The sequence below is a fragment of the Tupaia chinensis genome, unplaced genomic scaffold, assembly GCF_000334495.1.
Source record: "Tupaia chinensis unplaced genomic scaffold, TupChi_1.0 Scaffold000249_1, whole genome shotgun sequence".
Lineage (NCBI taxonomy): Eukaryota > Metazoa > Chordata > Mammalia > Scandentia > Tupaiidae > Tupaia > Tupaia belangeri.
Window position 1 is genome coordinate 300,515 of NW_006159728.1, and position 14,230 is coordinate 314,744.

Here is a 14,230-nt window from a genome sequence, read left to right on the forward strand (position 1 = left end):
AAAGAAAAGAAAATACTTTGGTAGTAAAACTGTTCAAAGATAATATTTCTTGTCATCATACATATATTTTCAATAGGTAAAGTGATTTCAAATCATCCCAGAACAACTATAAACCATTGTCACAAGCAATCTTGTGTTCTCTCTCTCTCTCTCTCTCTCTCTCTCTCTCTCTCTCATTTTGTGCAGTGTGAAACTACGTGACCAGACATCTCTGACTAACTGAACAGTTAGTTTTCAAAGCTTCATCCTCCCGAACAGCATGGTTCTCACAACTTCCCTCACCAACATGCTCGTAGCTCCACAGAGACCACACTTCTTCTGTCTCCTCTCCGTGGCTCTTCGCTCTTTTAACTTTCTCCCTTTTCTTTATTTCTCCTAATTCTCTCTCTCCTTTTACATTTTGGTCTACATTTATTGTAAAACTACAGTCCCTGTTTCTTTTTTTAAAAAAATATGTTTTTATTGCCAGAGGGGAAAAAAGAGCCCCTCAATGGGGCATGGTCACACCACAATCCCTTCTTCATTTCTCCATCTTGTTGGGATTTAGGGCATATATATACATATGACCAGCATGTTTTTCAAGCTGCTGGAGCCAGGATTTGAACCATGGTCAGCCACTTGGGATCCAGCTCTCTTAACAACTAGGCCATTGGATGGATCTCAGCCTGTATTTTTCTTATATGTTCATTGTGCAGAGGAATTTTAAATCTCAACTCACCAAATTTCCTAAGTCAGATTTCTTCCCTCTATGTCTATGCACCTTTCTTGAGGTAACCCCTCACCCCAAACTCTTATCTTAACCTGCATGAATTTTTCCAGAAATCCAGTATAATAAAAGGCCAGTGGTTCTCTTATGAAAAGTATAATGACCATGATACCTGCTGGATTGGTTTATTACAAGAATTTCTCACCAAAACATAACTTCATAGGTGCCAGTAAATGTTCCTACAGTGAGTTCTGTAGACATCTCAGTCAGTATTTGTGACGAGGAGGAAGAGAGTCGAAAGATCAAAAGTATTTTTCCATGTTTCAGATAAGCTCTTCTTCTTGTATAAGTCCTGATGTGATCTTTAGGCATATGAAAACATATTTAAATGACAATACCCTTTATTTTATAGATTTCCAGGCCATGGGGTTGAAGAAAGGGATGTTTTTCAACCCGGACCCTTATCTGAAGATCTCCATCCAGCCTGGGAAGCACAGCATCTTCCCTGCCCTCCCGCACCACGGGCAGGAGAGGAGGTCCAAGATCGTAGGCAACACTGTGAACCCCGTCTGGCAGGCTGAGGTGAGTGTGCAGACCTGAGAGAGCAAGATGGCTGACTCAGAACCAGCCCCTGTGCTTCCCTTCCTCCCACAGAGCCTAAACACTGCCAGGAAATCCATGGCTCTCTTAGCTTAGAAGGGAGCCATGTTCTCCAGGGTTGCAACTCTTCGGAAACTTGATCGAGTCCCTCCAGACGGTAGGAGGAAACGCCATTCCAGCTACACACAGTAGCCTTTTGTTTTGATTTAGAACCTGTGCCTGCCAGCAGGGCAGCCTTTCTGTCTTCCCTTCAGGAGAGAGAAGGAAGATGAGCCTTTCGAGCTGAGCATTGAAATTTCTCCACAGTTCTTCCCATGCTGGTGATCCCTAAGCAAGAATACCAAATTTTAATTATGGCCCTCTGCAGTAGTTTCAGAAATTCTAAAACAATCAGTGTCCTAGGATGGATAAATCAGTAAGCCCTGAGGTTATTTCCAAATCTTTGGTTAAGATTGGTTTTGCTCTGGCAGGGTACTGGCGAACTCTCACCAGTCCTCAGCTCTCAGCCTCCTCCTTGGTGCCCAGTATGCTACGCTTAGAGTTACTCATCACATGTCTCGTCACGTATCTCCCTGATGAGGCTCAGACAGAAGACAACTGACTTGTCAAATTAAAATGCTGGTCACTGGGGCTTGAACCAAGGTCTGTGTGACTGCAAAGTTGTACTTTCAACCTCCAAATTCTACTGCAGTTCTCACTGCCAAAATGTCAGAGTCATGGCTTCTCTGCAGTGGTCAGGCCTTCTAGGATCAGGCTTTGCTTACTCTGATGTCAGTTAGAGATCTGGCTTTCAGCGAGCGAAGATCTGGCCAGACTTCACAGAAGTCCAGAGAGAGGTGGTTCTGGCATTATGGCTGCTGAGTAAGCCACCTGAATCCCAGCTCTCCAGATCTGCCCACTGCACCATCCATGGCAGATGGCCTCAGCCTCTTGTCTTAAAGCCTCAGGCCCCAAGTTCTAGGCAGAAGGAAGCATAAGAGCTAGAGACGCTTTTTTCTTGTGAGGCTTTGAGTTTTTCAGCCTGGAAGAAAATGCGTAAGTAGCAAACACTGTTACTGGCCACCTGACCTCATCTGGTTGAGAAAACCTAGTGCTTCACTAAGCTGCCTCTGGTGGAGAGGGCAGGGAAGAAGGCAGTTGAGCACTGGCATTGAACACGTCCATTTATAGTGCTCGCATGTATTTTGTCACTCTTCATTGCCTTTCACCTCCTACCTTGTGCTAAGGCCACTCTCTGAAGCTGCGTCCTGCAAATGCCCTTCATGCTTCACATGGTCATGTCTTTGCATATATTCTATGTTTTTATCTGTCTAAAACATACACCCCCAACTAATCCACCTAACAACTCTCATTCATCCATCAAGCCTCAGCTCAGATTCCACTTCCCATGTGGGGTCCTCCCTGATTCTCCCACCCCAGGCCTTAGGAGGAAAGTGCTTCTTTACACACCACCACAGTGTGCCCATTCTTGCATTGGCACCTTGGTTTTCTTCTTAAGTTGAAGTCAAGAAAGGAAATCACATCAAATTCACCTTGGTATTTCCAGTTCCTGGAACCTATTAATAATAGAATTATATCACATGGGCTTATATAGGGCTTCCTATATCAAACAGTGCTCTCAATATTTTACAGAATCAACTCATTTAATCCTCATAACAACCCTACGAGGTATGCACTATTCTCCTTATATAAAGGTAAAGAAATCAAGACACAGAAAAGTAATTTCTCCAAAAAAACAAAATTTGGACTAGGTAATCTGCCTTCAGAGTCTGAAACTGACTAGTTTTGATCATAGGTGGTTGAGCATAAATTAAGAAGTACACATCCTAGCTTATATCAGATACTCAATGTTATCATGATTCTCCTCCTCCTTCATTTATAAAATGTTGATTGAAAGGCCCAGCCATGGTAGCATGCGCTGGACACTGCTACAGGGCAGGCTGAGGCCACATGGAAGACCCAGGTTTGATTCCCATCTCAACCTAAAAAGTTAGATGCAATGATGCACACCTGTAGTCTGAGCTATTCAGAAGGCTGAGGCAAGAGGATCAAGACACCGTGAGGTCCTGTCTAAAATACACTACACACACACCAAAAGAAGAAAAATGAAAAGATATGCTGTTTTAATATCTACTCTGTAGTAGAAACAGAAGCCATTGGAAAGACACAAAGATGATTTGTAGGTAATCTCCTCCTGTTAGGAAGAGACAATATGATGAAATAAACATTCTCCTTAAGCGGTGAACATAATCCTACAGAATACAAAGGAGACTACACCATAAGCCTAAGAGCAGACTTCACAGAGGATGTGCTACCTGAATGGCTCTAGGCAGAACAAGATGCTCTTTGGGGAATGTGATGAGGGGGGCTCCCAAGCAGAAGGAGCAGCGTGTGCAAAGGTACGAAAGCATCCCGCAAACACTTAAGGCCCTGTCCAAAAGTGTCACGTGATTGGAACTTATGATATCTACAAACAAGTGGCGGTGAGGTACGAAAGCATCCCGCAAACACTTAAGGCCATGTCCAAAAGTGTCACGTGATTGGAACTTGTGATATCTACAAACAAGTGATGGTGATTGGGCAGAGTTTATCCCAGGTACACACATTTAGCACGATTCTCTTTTTTTGGTCTTTGGTTTTTGCCATAGGTCATGTGTGCTCACTGGAGAGACAGAGAGACAAAGAGAGGGAAAGTGAGAAATCACCCTCCATGGGTATTGGCCATGCCCAAATTCCTTCTGCTCCATTCTCCTCTTGGGATTTTGGGCACACATGCACACACACGTGGCATGGTGTTCAAGCCTCCAGGTCCAGGACTAGAACTGTGGTCAGCCTTGTGGGAGTGCATCAACCACTACTCACCCTCTGGCCCTAGTTCCCTTACTTCTTACGTTGAAAACTAAAGTTGGCTTCTGACTCACTTGCACCTCTGTGAGTGAAGAAGTGATTTCCTATTCCTACAAGATTCATGAAAGTCTAAATTTCTGTGCAAGGTGAGCGAAAACCAAACTATCCTGCCTGCTGTATTTACTGACTAATGTACGAAAGCTTTTCAGTGAGAAATCATTTAAGTCACCCGTACCAAAGAATAAAAATATCTTCTACTACGTACTTTAAATGCTAAATTTACTTCTTTGGCTAATATTACATTAAAGTATTATGTTCTTTCAAAATTTAGGTAAGTTCAAACTAGAAATTTCTTTTTTAATAATTTTTAAAATATGTTAAATTTTAGAAAAATCTATGAGAATTTTAAGATAGAAAGGAGAAATTAAAAGAAGCATATATTGGGGTCAGCAGGTGGTGTGGTGGTTGGGACACTGGACTACCACAGTGCTGACCACAGTTCGAGTCCTTGACCAGAGGTTTGCTTTCTCACTTTCCCTGTCTCTCTCTCTCTGGTCAAACTAAAAAATAATAGTGATAAACAAAATTAAATAATATTTTTTAAAACACATATTAAATGCAATATAAACTAAAGTAAATAAGAGACTTCCATGTTGATTAATCAAGCTCCTTTTCTTTATTATTACTATACTTAGAAATGATTTTCACCCAAGGAACACTCTCTTTGATTTTTAGGTCTGTTTACTTTCCTGGATGGATATAAAGAGTTTTCATGATTATAGTTACCCAGAGAAGTTAAACAGAAAGAGCAGCAACCAAAGAGTCGTGGGTTATATTAGCGTATTCAGAATACTTGTGTAGCGAGTATATTTAACCCTATAATCAAAGCAAGAAACTCCTAAGAGCAAAATCTCAGAAATATTAAGTAGATGGAACAAATATTAAATGCTAGCCTGGGACCATGGCGCTTGTTGGCGTCCACCTCCTCCTTTGCACTACGTCTGTCTTCGAAAGCTGAGGGATTAATCTCCATGCACGCATCAGCCTGAGTCAATCTGGTCATGAGATTAGAAGATTAGGCAGACCAGGCCTTGCTCTTGCTCATATGACTTATAGTCGAATGTGGGAAACCAAAAAACTAGAATTAACAATATACTGTTAGTGGGAAATAGGTAACTGGAAGGAAATATCAAATTATTATATGATATGCATGACTGAGAGAAGCGACCTTAAATAGCACTGGTCCAGGAAGGCCTTTCTGAGTTGTCATCACGCACACTGAGAAGCCAGATGTGTGACAACCTGGTTAGATTTGCATGTCAGACAGAGGACACAGTGTAAAGGTCTGAGTGTAATGAGCTTGGCACACTTAACAGTCCTTGTGCTAGACCATGGCAAATGTGTGGAAAGGGATGGGAATGAGATAGAGCCAGAGAGAAGCCGGAGCCAGCGTCTTTTAAGCCAGGGTGAGGTATGCTTTTCTAAGCATGGTAAGACTCCATTGAAGTATTTTTAGTAGGGAAGCATCGTGGTCTGATTAAAATTTTATAGAAGCCTTCCTACTGCTATGTGTGGGATGAATTAGAAAGAATGGAGAACGGAAGCAGTCGAGTTCTGCTTAGCCTCTGATGGGATGAAAAACTGGGTAAAATTTTGTTAAATGTAGTAATATCAAAGGACAGTCAAGGCAACCAGCACGTAGGTGGTTAAGGTCCACAACCAAAATGAATTTCAAGTGAGCCAGCTTTCTGCAGCTGCATTTTAAAAGAGAGCCAAGGAGGTAAGCAGAAAATTGCTGAGGTTCAAAGAGCAGTTTGCTACAGTCTACAGTGCTGAAGAGACCAAGGTTGAAGTTGTGGATCTGCACAGGTAAAGAGACCCTGGCAAACTCTTCCGGCTCTCAGTTGGATCTCAGCTGCTCCGGTGTCGGATCGGGGTGAGCTGTCATTAAAAGAAAACTTCAAGGGATCGGCAGATGGCATAGCAATTACATCACTGGACTACCACATGGTCTAGTGTGGTTCGAGTCCCAGACCCAGTGGTTTCAGAATCACGCTGGGCACATGTGCATGCATGCCCAAGATCCCAAGAGGAGAAGGGATTGCCGTGCGGCTATCCCGCTGAGGGGTGATTTCTTACTTTCCCTCTCCCTGTGTCTGTCTCTTTCTCTCTCCAGCAAACACTTGCAAGCTAAGGCAACCTCTTAAGAAAAAAGAAAACCTCAAGACAGCTCAGACAGCTCAGTCAGTTCTTAATAATTAAAATTATCTGACACTAATGACAACAGAAACAGACCCATGTTATCTGAGTTATTAGAGACATATTTTAAATGCTGTTTTTTAATCTTAAGAAGCTAGACAGAAATGCTAAAAAGATAACTATAAAATGCCCAACTCTCTTGATAATTAAGTTAAAAACTCCCTTTAAAAAGTCCATCAAAAAAGAAATCACCACATAAATCAGACAATATTTTGAACTAAAAATAGTGAATATATGTCATCTCTAAATTTGTGGGATTCGATTAAATTAGGAAAGACTGAAAATCAGTCACCTGAGTTTTCATATGAATAAGCTACAAAATTAGCAGCAAATTAAACACAAAGAGAACAAAGGTAAGTATACTGGTATAATGAAAAAGGTAAATGCAGACAACTTAATGAATTAGAAAATAGATGTGGGACCAGCAGATGGTGTAGCAGTTACATCACTGGATGCCCACATGGCCTACCACACGGTTCAAGTCCTGGACCTAGTGCCTTGAAAATCATGCCAGGCACATATGCACATATGCCCAAGATCTTGGGAGGAGAGTGGAGGAGAAGGGATCATGGCATGGCCATCCCCTTGGTGTGTGGGGAGTTGATTTCTCACTTTCCCCCTCACTGTTTCTGTCTCTCCAGAGAACACACGTGCCCTAAGGCAAAAACCTCTTAAAAAAAAAAAGAAAAAGAAAAAAAGAAAAGAAAATACAAATACATACAGCAAAAATTAATAAGGTGAAAAATAAATGGTCTTACATATATTGAAAAGGTAAAATACTATAAACACATTTTTGCTAACTAATTTGAACATTTAGATGAAATTGAAAGTTCCTAGAACAACATATCTTACTAACCTGACACAAAAATACATGGCAAGGCTGCATAGTCCTGTATCTATAAAGGAATTTGAATCTGTAACTTAAAAATTTCCACAAAAAAATCACTAGGCCAGATATTGTCACCCTTGAATCCTCCCAAATATCCAATGAGAAAATAACGATAATTTCTTACAGATTCTTCCATAAAAAAAGAAACATGTTTTATGAAACCAATAAAACTTTGATACCAAAATATGACAAGGTTAATATAAGAAACATAACTTATAGCCCAAGCTCTTTTATGAAAATCTATGAAATATCCTAAATAAAATATTAGCTAATTAAATTTGGCCACATAAAAAGGCTAGTATTTCACTAACTGTGTTTATTTCAAGAGTGCAAGATTAGGGACCAGCAGATGGTGTAATGGTTACATTGCTGGACTCCCACACAGTCAACCACAGTTCAAGTCCTGGACTCAGCAGTTTAAAAACTCATGCCAGGCACGTGTGAGTGCATACCCAAAATCACCAGAGGAGAATGAAGCAGAAGGGATTGCAGCATGACCATCCCCCTTTGGGGGTGATTTCTCACTTTCTGTCTCTTTGTCTCTCTGGCAAGTGCACAAGACCTATAGCAAAAATCTCTCTCAAAAAAAAAAAAAATGCAAGATTAACCTTTAAAAAAAAATTCAGTCCATGAATCCGTTTCTTTCTCAGATACCAGTGTGCCTGTCACTTGTTGAGAACGAACTGAAATAGAAAGGGAGCGAGTGGCTGTCTGTGCTATGGCTTGGACAGGGCCACTTCCCACATGTCCTTGTTCACAAGCATGTGTCAATCTTATCAGAAAGCTCACTGAATTCTACTTCTATTTTATCCTCCTCTTAAATCTCTCTCAACACACACACACACACACATACACACACACACACACACACATTTTATTATATACAGGAGGTAAATACATTTTATAGAATAACTAACTCTTGGGGTCAGCAGATGGCATAGTGGTTATATCACTGGACTTCCACATGGCCTACCGTGGTTCAAGTCCTGGAACCAGGGGCTTGAAAATCACTCTGAGTGTGTGCATGTGTGTGCCCAAGATCCCAGGAGAATGGAGGAGAAGGGATTGCGGATTGCAGCATAGCCATCTCCCTGGGGTACTGAGTTCTCACTTTCCCTCTCCCTATCTTTGTCTCTGTCTCTCTCTCTCTCTCTCCAGTGAGCATACACGTCCCATGGCAAAAACCTCTAAAAAGTTAAAAAAAAAACTATTTTAGTTATTGTTTATCTGAATGTTTATATTTTATCTTCATCTTTGATGTTTTCATCACCTCTAGAAATAAAAAACAATAGAAAACAACAGAAAAATTGAAAAACTATTTAAACAGGTACCCCACAAATTAGGATAGCCAAATGTCTATCAACATGTAAGAAGGTGCTTGACTTTGTCATCCAGGTATGAAAATGAAAAGTACAGCGTGAGGGACCAGCAGATGGCATAATGGTTACATCACTGGATTTCCATGTAGTCAACTGTGGTTTGAGTCCCAGACCCAGCAGTTTAAAACTCCTGCCAGGCTTATGGACATGCATGCCCAAGATCCCAAGAGATATATAGAGAAGGGATTGCTGCATGGCCATTCCCCTAGGAGGATGATTTCTTGCTTTCTGTATCTTTGTCTTTATGGAGAGTGCATGTGTCCTATAGCAAAAACCTTAAAAAAAAAAATGTACAGCATGATACCAGTGTATACGACCAAAATGGCTAAAATGGAGAAAATCAACAACTAGTACTGGGGAAGTGTGAACCAAATAAGATCTCACACTCTACTGCCAGGACAGAGGGAAGGAGGCAGGACATCAGGAGGCAGTGCAGAAGCCAGGGAGACAGTGAAGCTTAGACCATGCTGGCAGCACGTATGGAGACATACGGATGTGGATGTAATTAGCCATGATGCCTTCCTTTTATGTCCGGAGTCCCATCAACATCCCCCAGTGTGTCCCCCTACCACACACTTAAAAGAGGGCTTGTGGCATGGAAGAGGATCTTCAAACACCAGGTAGCTCAGGGCATCCTCTGGTGCTGATTCTGGCTGTGAGATGACATTAGATGCCAGTAACCAAAATGGCACCCTACAGCCAATCAAACCCCTGTCCTGATGACTTGAATAGTCAAAGAAGAGCACAAACTCACAAGGGTCAGGCTTGGTCCTGAACATGTAGAGTATACTTCTAGTTGTCAAGTGGTTTTCCAGAGTTGTATGCCCGTGGAAACTGATCACATTTAATCACCTCAACAACATCATGAGTGAGTAAAATGGAGACTTATTGGGCAGGGAAGTCACCAAAACCTCATTGAAAAGTAGAACAAGCAGACTAGGTTAGGCTGAAAGCCCCATCCCCTAGAGATAAATAGTGCTTGACTGAGACTCATGTAATGTTCTCTAAGACCTACTCGCAATTGCTGAATGATTACTGTAATCAGTCAGCCCTAAAGGGTTTTAAACAAACTCTGATTCATTTAAAATAGATTGTTAACTTCAGTCCTGACTGATTACACACTAGGGGATAATTTAATCAGAAATTAAATTGCACTTTTGACCTGCGCTATGTAAAATAAACATAGTGTCATAAGCACAAAACAAGTTTATGGAAGAAAAGCATTCTCTGAAATGTGAACTTGGTGCTGGTGGTGAGTGTGAGAAGCCCTATCCAACGGTACTATTTCCTCAGGACTATAGTTTTTTAAAAGATTTTTTAAGTTCCCCAATATTGAGAGCCATCATCTAAGTACAAAATCAGGGTTTTTCCTAAATTGTTCAGATCAACTGTGGAGGCCTTACAGAGGAGGAACTCGTGAATCAGACACCAACATAAACACATGAAGAACACTCTTCCGGTGCCCATGGGATGGGGGGACCCAGAGGCACTGCTTCCTGTTCACAGTGATAGCTGAGGCTCTGTGCTGAACAGAGGACTCAGAAGCACAGATTACATTCACTAATAGTTCTCATACTTGTCTGTTAGCATCATGTTCTAACCTCTGAGGAAATGAGGGAGAAGAAGTAGCAGTCTTGATGGCAGCAGTAAAACCCATGCCTGACCAAGGAACATCTCTCTCAAACCCATTCCTAATTTGTAGTGAATGGTGTGAGCTGGTGAAGCTTGGTTTGACACACCCCCATCCATGGGGTCAGAAGTGCACTGGAGCCGGTGCATGTGGGCTCATAGGAGTCACTTGGGAGCATCTCCTCCCAGCTTTACATTTAATTAAATCAGCCATGGTGGAAATATTTACACCAAGGTAATTGGCAAACACTACAAATCAGAGTTGCAAGTGGATGACATTTGTTAAGACTAGAAATGACATCCCATTAAATTGACAGCAACAATCAAACATGTGGGGCCAGCAGGTGCCTGGTGGTTAAGATGCTGGATTCACCATGGTTCAAGTCCAGGACCGAGTGGCCTGAAAAATCACACAGGGATCATGCATCTGCATGCCTAAAATCCCAAGAGGAGAATGGAGGAGAAGGGATTGCAGCGTGTCCATCCCCTTGGAGTGTTTTTTCATTTTGCTGCTCTGTCTCTGATGAGTGCACATGCCCTATGGCAAAATCATAAAAAAAAGAAAAAAGAAAAAAGAAAATCCAAGATGGGCTAGAGTCAGGGAAGAGCAGATTAAGTAGGTTTCCAAGCATACAGGTTTAAGAAGAACAGGAACCAGGTAAGGACAGAGCCAAAAGTAGATCTATAGACCAAGATAGACAAGAATCAACAATGGCAAAACAGGTAGGTGGAACAAAACCTACGGAAGTTCAGAGGTGGTGTGCAGTTGTTTTGGGCATAGCTACACAACTTCCCACATTTATTTCTAAAACTGAAAAATAAATAGCCAGTTAAGACTAACTCACAGAAATGGTTAAATCCTATGAGTCCTATTCCCTTACTCATCTAGCAGAAATTCCATTTGAGCTAGACCCTGACTGCAATTCCCTTGGGGGAATCCCTCTTTTTTTTTAAGACTCATCTAGCAGAAATTCCATTTGAGCTAGACGCTGACTGCAATTCCTTTGGGGGAATCCCTCTTTTTTTTAAGAGGGTAATACCATGATTAATTCTCTAATCTCTCCCATTTCGTAGGATTTTTTTTTTTTTTTTACTTTCAAAACGGGGCAAGGAAGATATTACCTATCTTATAAAAGTTTATGGCAAACATTCAGGCCATTAACTACCTCCATTGTTTACTGAGAGAGTATTGCTCTTCAAGGAATCATTAGTGGCTTAGTATATTTGTGAGAGAGACATAAGAGGTAATAGTGCATAGGTCTGGCGATTTACAGAGTGATTGAAAGGGAATACTTGATAGTCCACAGATAATGGGCAGCAGTAGAATAGTAAATCCGTACTGATGGATTTACTAATAAGTTTTCAAGCCCAGCTAATATACAGAGAATATCTGAATAGAAGGAAATATTTCATGTATTTATCACAAATATACATATGCAAATAACAGGTAGATAGATAGGTGCAGATCATAGATAGATAGATAGACCAATATAGATGACAGATAGATTAGATACATAAATGTCTGCTTAATTGAGCAGCCCCAATTCAGCGGGGTAATATCACAATAGCTTTCATTTTTTTGTAGTCACGGCATTTAGCCATCTCCAGGGTCTCTTAATGATATCTCAGGTATACCCTATAAATTTCTGGTCACTTTTAGCTATACATAATCCAGTCAAGTCTAATCTTCAGTTTAAATCCACCACCACCCCAACCCCAACATGCCCAATCCACCAGAAATCATTTGAGATTCTTGGAGAGGAAAAAGAAAAAAAAAGACATAACCTATTCTTTTGTTCTTCCCCTTCCCTGTCACTCTTGAGGAGAATGAAGTCATGGGAGGGTCCTGTGGATCCCCTCACCCTATCTCTCCAAGAAAGTGGCCCCATCATTGGATAGGGGAAGGGAAAGGGGCAATTGAACATTTTCTTACTTAATGGGCCACCTGGTGGTACAGAAAAGAGGACGGTGCCTGGCCCTAATGTCTGACCAAGGTCTTTAGATGTGGGGCACTAGTGACTAGTTTTCCTGTGAGTACACAAGTGCCAAATCTGAGGCCATAGAGCAACCTGCTATACCTGGATTCCTAACAGATACCTTTTCAAATATTTACATCCCTACTAGTTTTTGCAAACACCGCTCTCTACTAACCATTTTCCTCCCTTACGGTCTGTAGCATCCACACCCATTCTCTCCACCATCACATCTTCAGATCTCTCAACATCTGCTATAAAGTGCAGGCACTCAGTACAGATTGAGTGGGGATATACAATGTGTATCTTTCAAAGTCTGGCTCACTCCTTTCAACATTAAATCTTCTATACTTATCCATTTTGAGTCAAATGATAGGCTCTCATTGTTTCTTACAGCTGTGTAACATTCCATAGTATATATATGCCACAGTTTTTCAACCCGATCATTAGTTTTTGGTCACTTAGGTTGGTTCCATGTTTTAGCAATTATAAATAATGCTGAAATAAACACAGATGTACAGATGTCTTTCCGATTGTTTTCTTATCCTTCAGATAAATATCAAGAAGTGGGATTGCTAGGTCATATGGAAGTTCTACTTGTAGGTTATGAAAAAATCTCCATATTGTTTTCCACAGAGATTGGATTAATTTACAGTGTAAGAAAGTTCCCTTTTCACCGCAGTCTCGCCAACATTTATCATTCTTTATTTTTTGATCTAGCCATTCTGACTGGAGTTAAATAATACCTCATTGTAGTTTTAATTTGCATTTCCCTTATGACGAGAGACTTTAAACATTTTTTCATATGGCTCTTGGCCATTTGTAAGTCTTCTGTAAGCTACAGCAAAATAAGATATATTTAAATACAGAGAAACATGAAACCAGGGAAATTTTTAAGTAAAAAACAAAATGAAATTAGTACATAAAGTGGGTGTCAAAAGTTAGGACACCTTCTAGAAGAACATTAGGAAGAACCGAGGAAGGTCTCCTGATCTCAGAGGAGTGGTCATAGGAATAGCCCTCAGCTTGGGAGATATATTTTGAAATTTTTCATACAGATGCTGGATTTGATTTGCAGCTAATTCTGTTTAGGAATTTTACAACTATGTTAGTAATGTGTCTTTAATTTCTTTTTTTAATTCTTATTCAGTTTATATCAAAGATAGGTATTACTTATTCCAATAAGTTCTAGAAAAATTTACTTGTAAGGTGATCTGGTGGCAAGATGTTTATCAATTCAATTCTTTAAAATTATTAATTTCTCTATATTTCTTATTTCCTTTTAATTAATTTTAAACTTTTATTTCCTAAGACATAACCATTATACACATTCTCTATCCAAGCCTTCAAAAAGCTTTTCATAATAATATATCCAAAGTATATGAAAAATGTGGAACCTATATCTCTAAAAAATATATGTAACAACTATACTTTATATATCTCTTCTATATGCCTTTATTATTAATTTGATGCCTTAGTGAATGATTATAGTTTATAAATTATTATCCTGTGTGTGTATAATATGTACATTTATATTTTATGTGTAATATACAATTATATATATATATATTACATATTTTAACACACAGATATTCCTTCCCATTCTGTCAAGCCACAAGTAAATCTTGACCTAACTTTATCTAGAGGAAACATTAACTCATCTCTGACACTTCCTAGGACAGAGTAAAGCTACATCCTATCTAGAAAGGTAGATCTTCTACACCCAGACTCAATAAATAGTGTCACCTGAATTGAAAGGTTCTATGGAAAAGTAGCCACAATTTACATGCTCTATTTGCTTCTTTCCTGCTATCTCTCCTCCTTGGGAAACTTTTACAGAGGAAGCACTAAGCACAGTCCATCTACAATAACTTTCATTAGTGTTAGCTAAATGATTCCAGGCAGCCTCTTTTTTTTTTTTTTTTTTTGAGAGTTTTTTGTTTTAGGG

General features: G+C 40.1%; 1 protein-coding gene across 1 annotated transcript in view; it reads left to right on the forward strand.

Annotated features, from left to right (window-relative positions):
• The window catches only part of HECW1 (HECT, C2 and WW domain containing E3 ubiquitin protein ligase 1), a 321,373-nt gene that overhangs the window by 163,233 nt on the left and 143,910 nt on the right, over window positions 1–14,230 (forward strand). Inside the window, exon 6 of the mRNA XM_006148902.3 lies at window positions 1,119–1,288. Coding sequence (XP_006148964.1) covers window positions 1,119–1,288 — 170 coding nt within the window. The remainder of the gene's footprint in view (window positions 1–1,118; window positions 1,289–14,230) is intronic.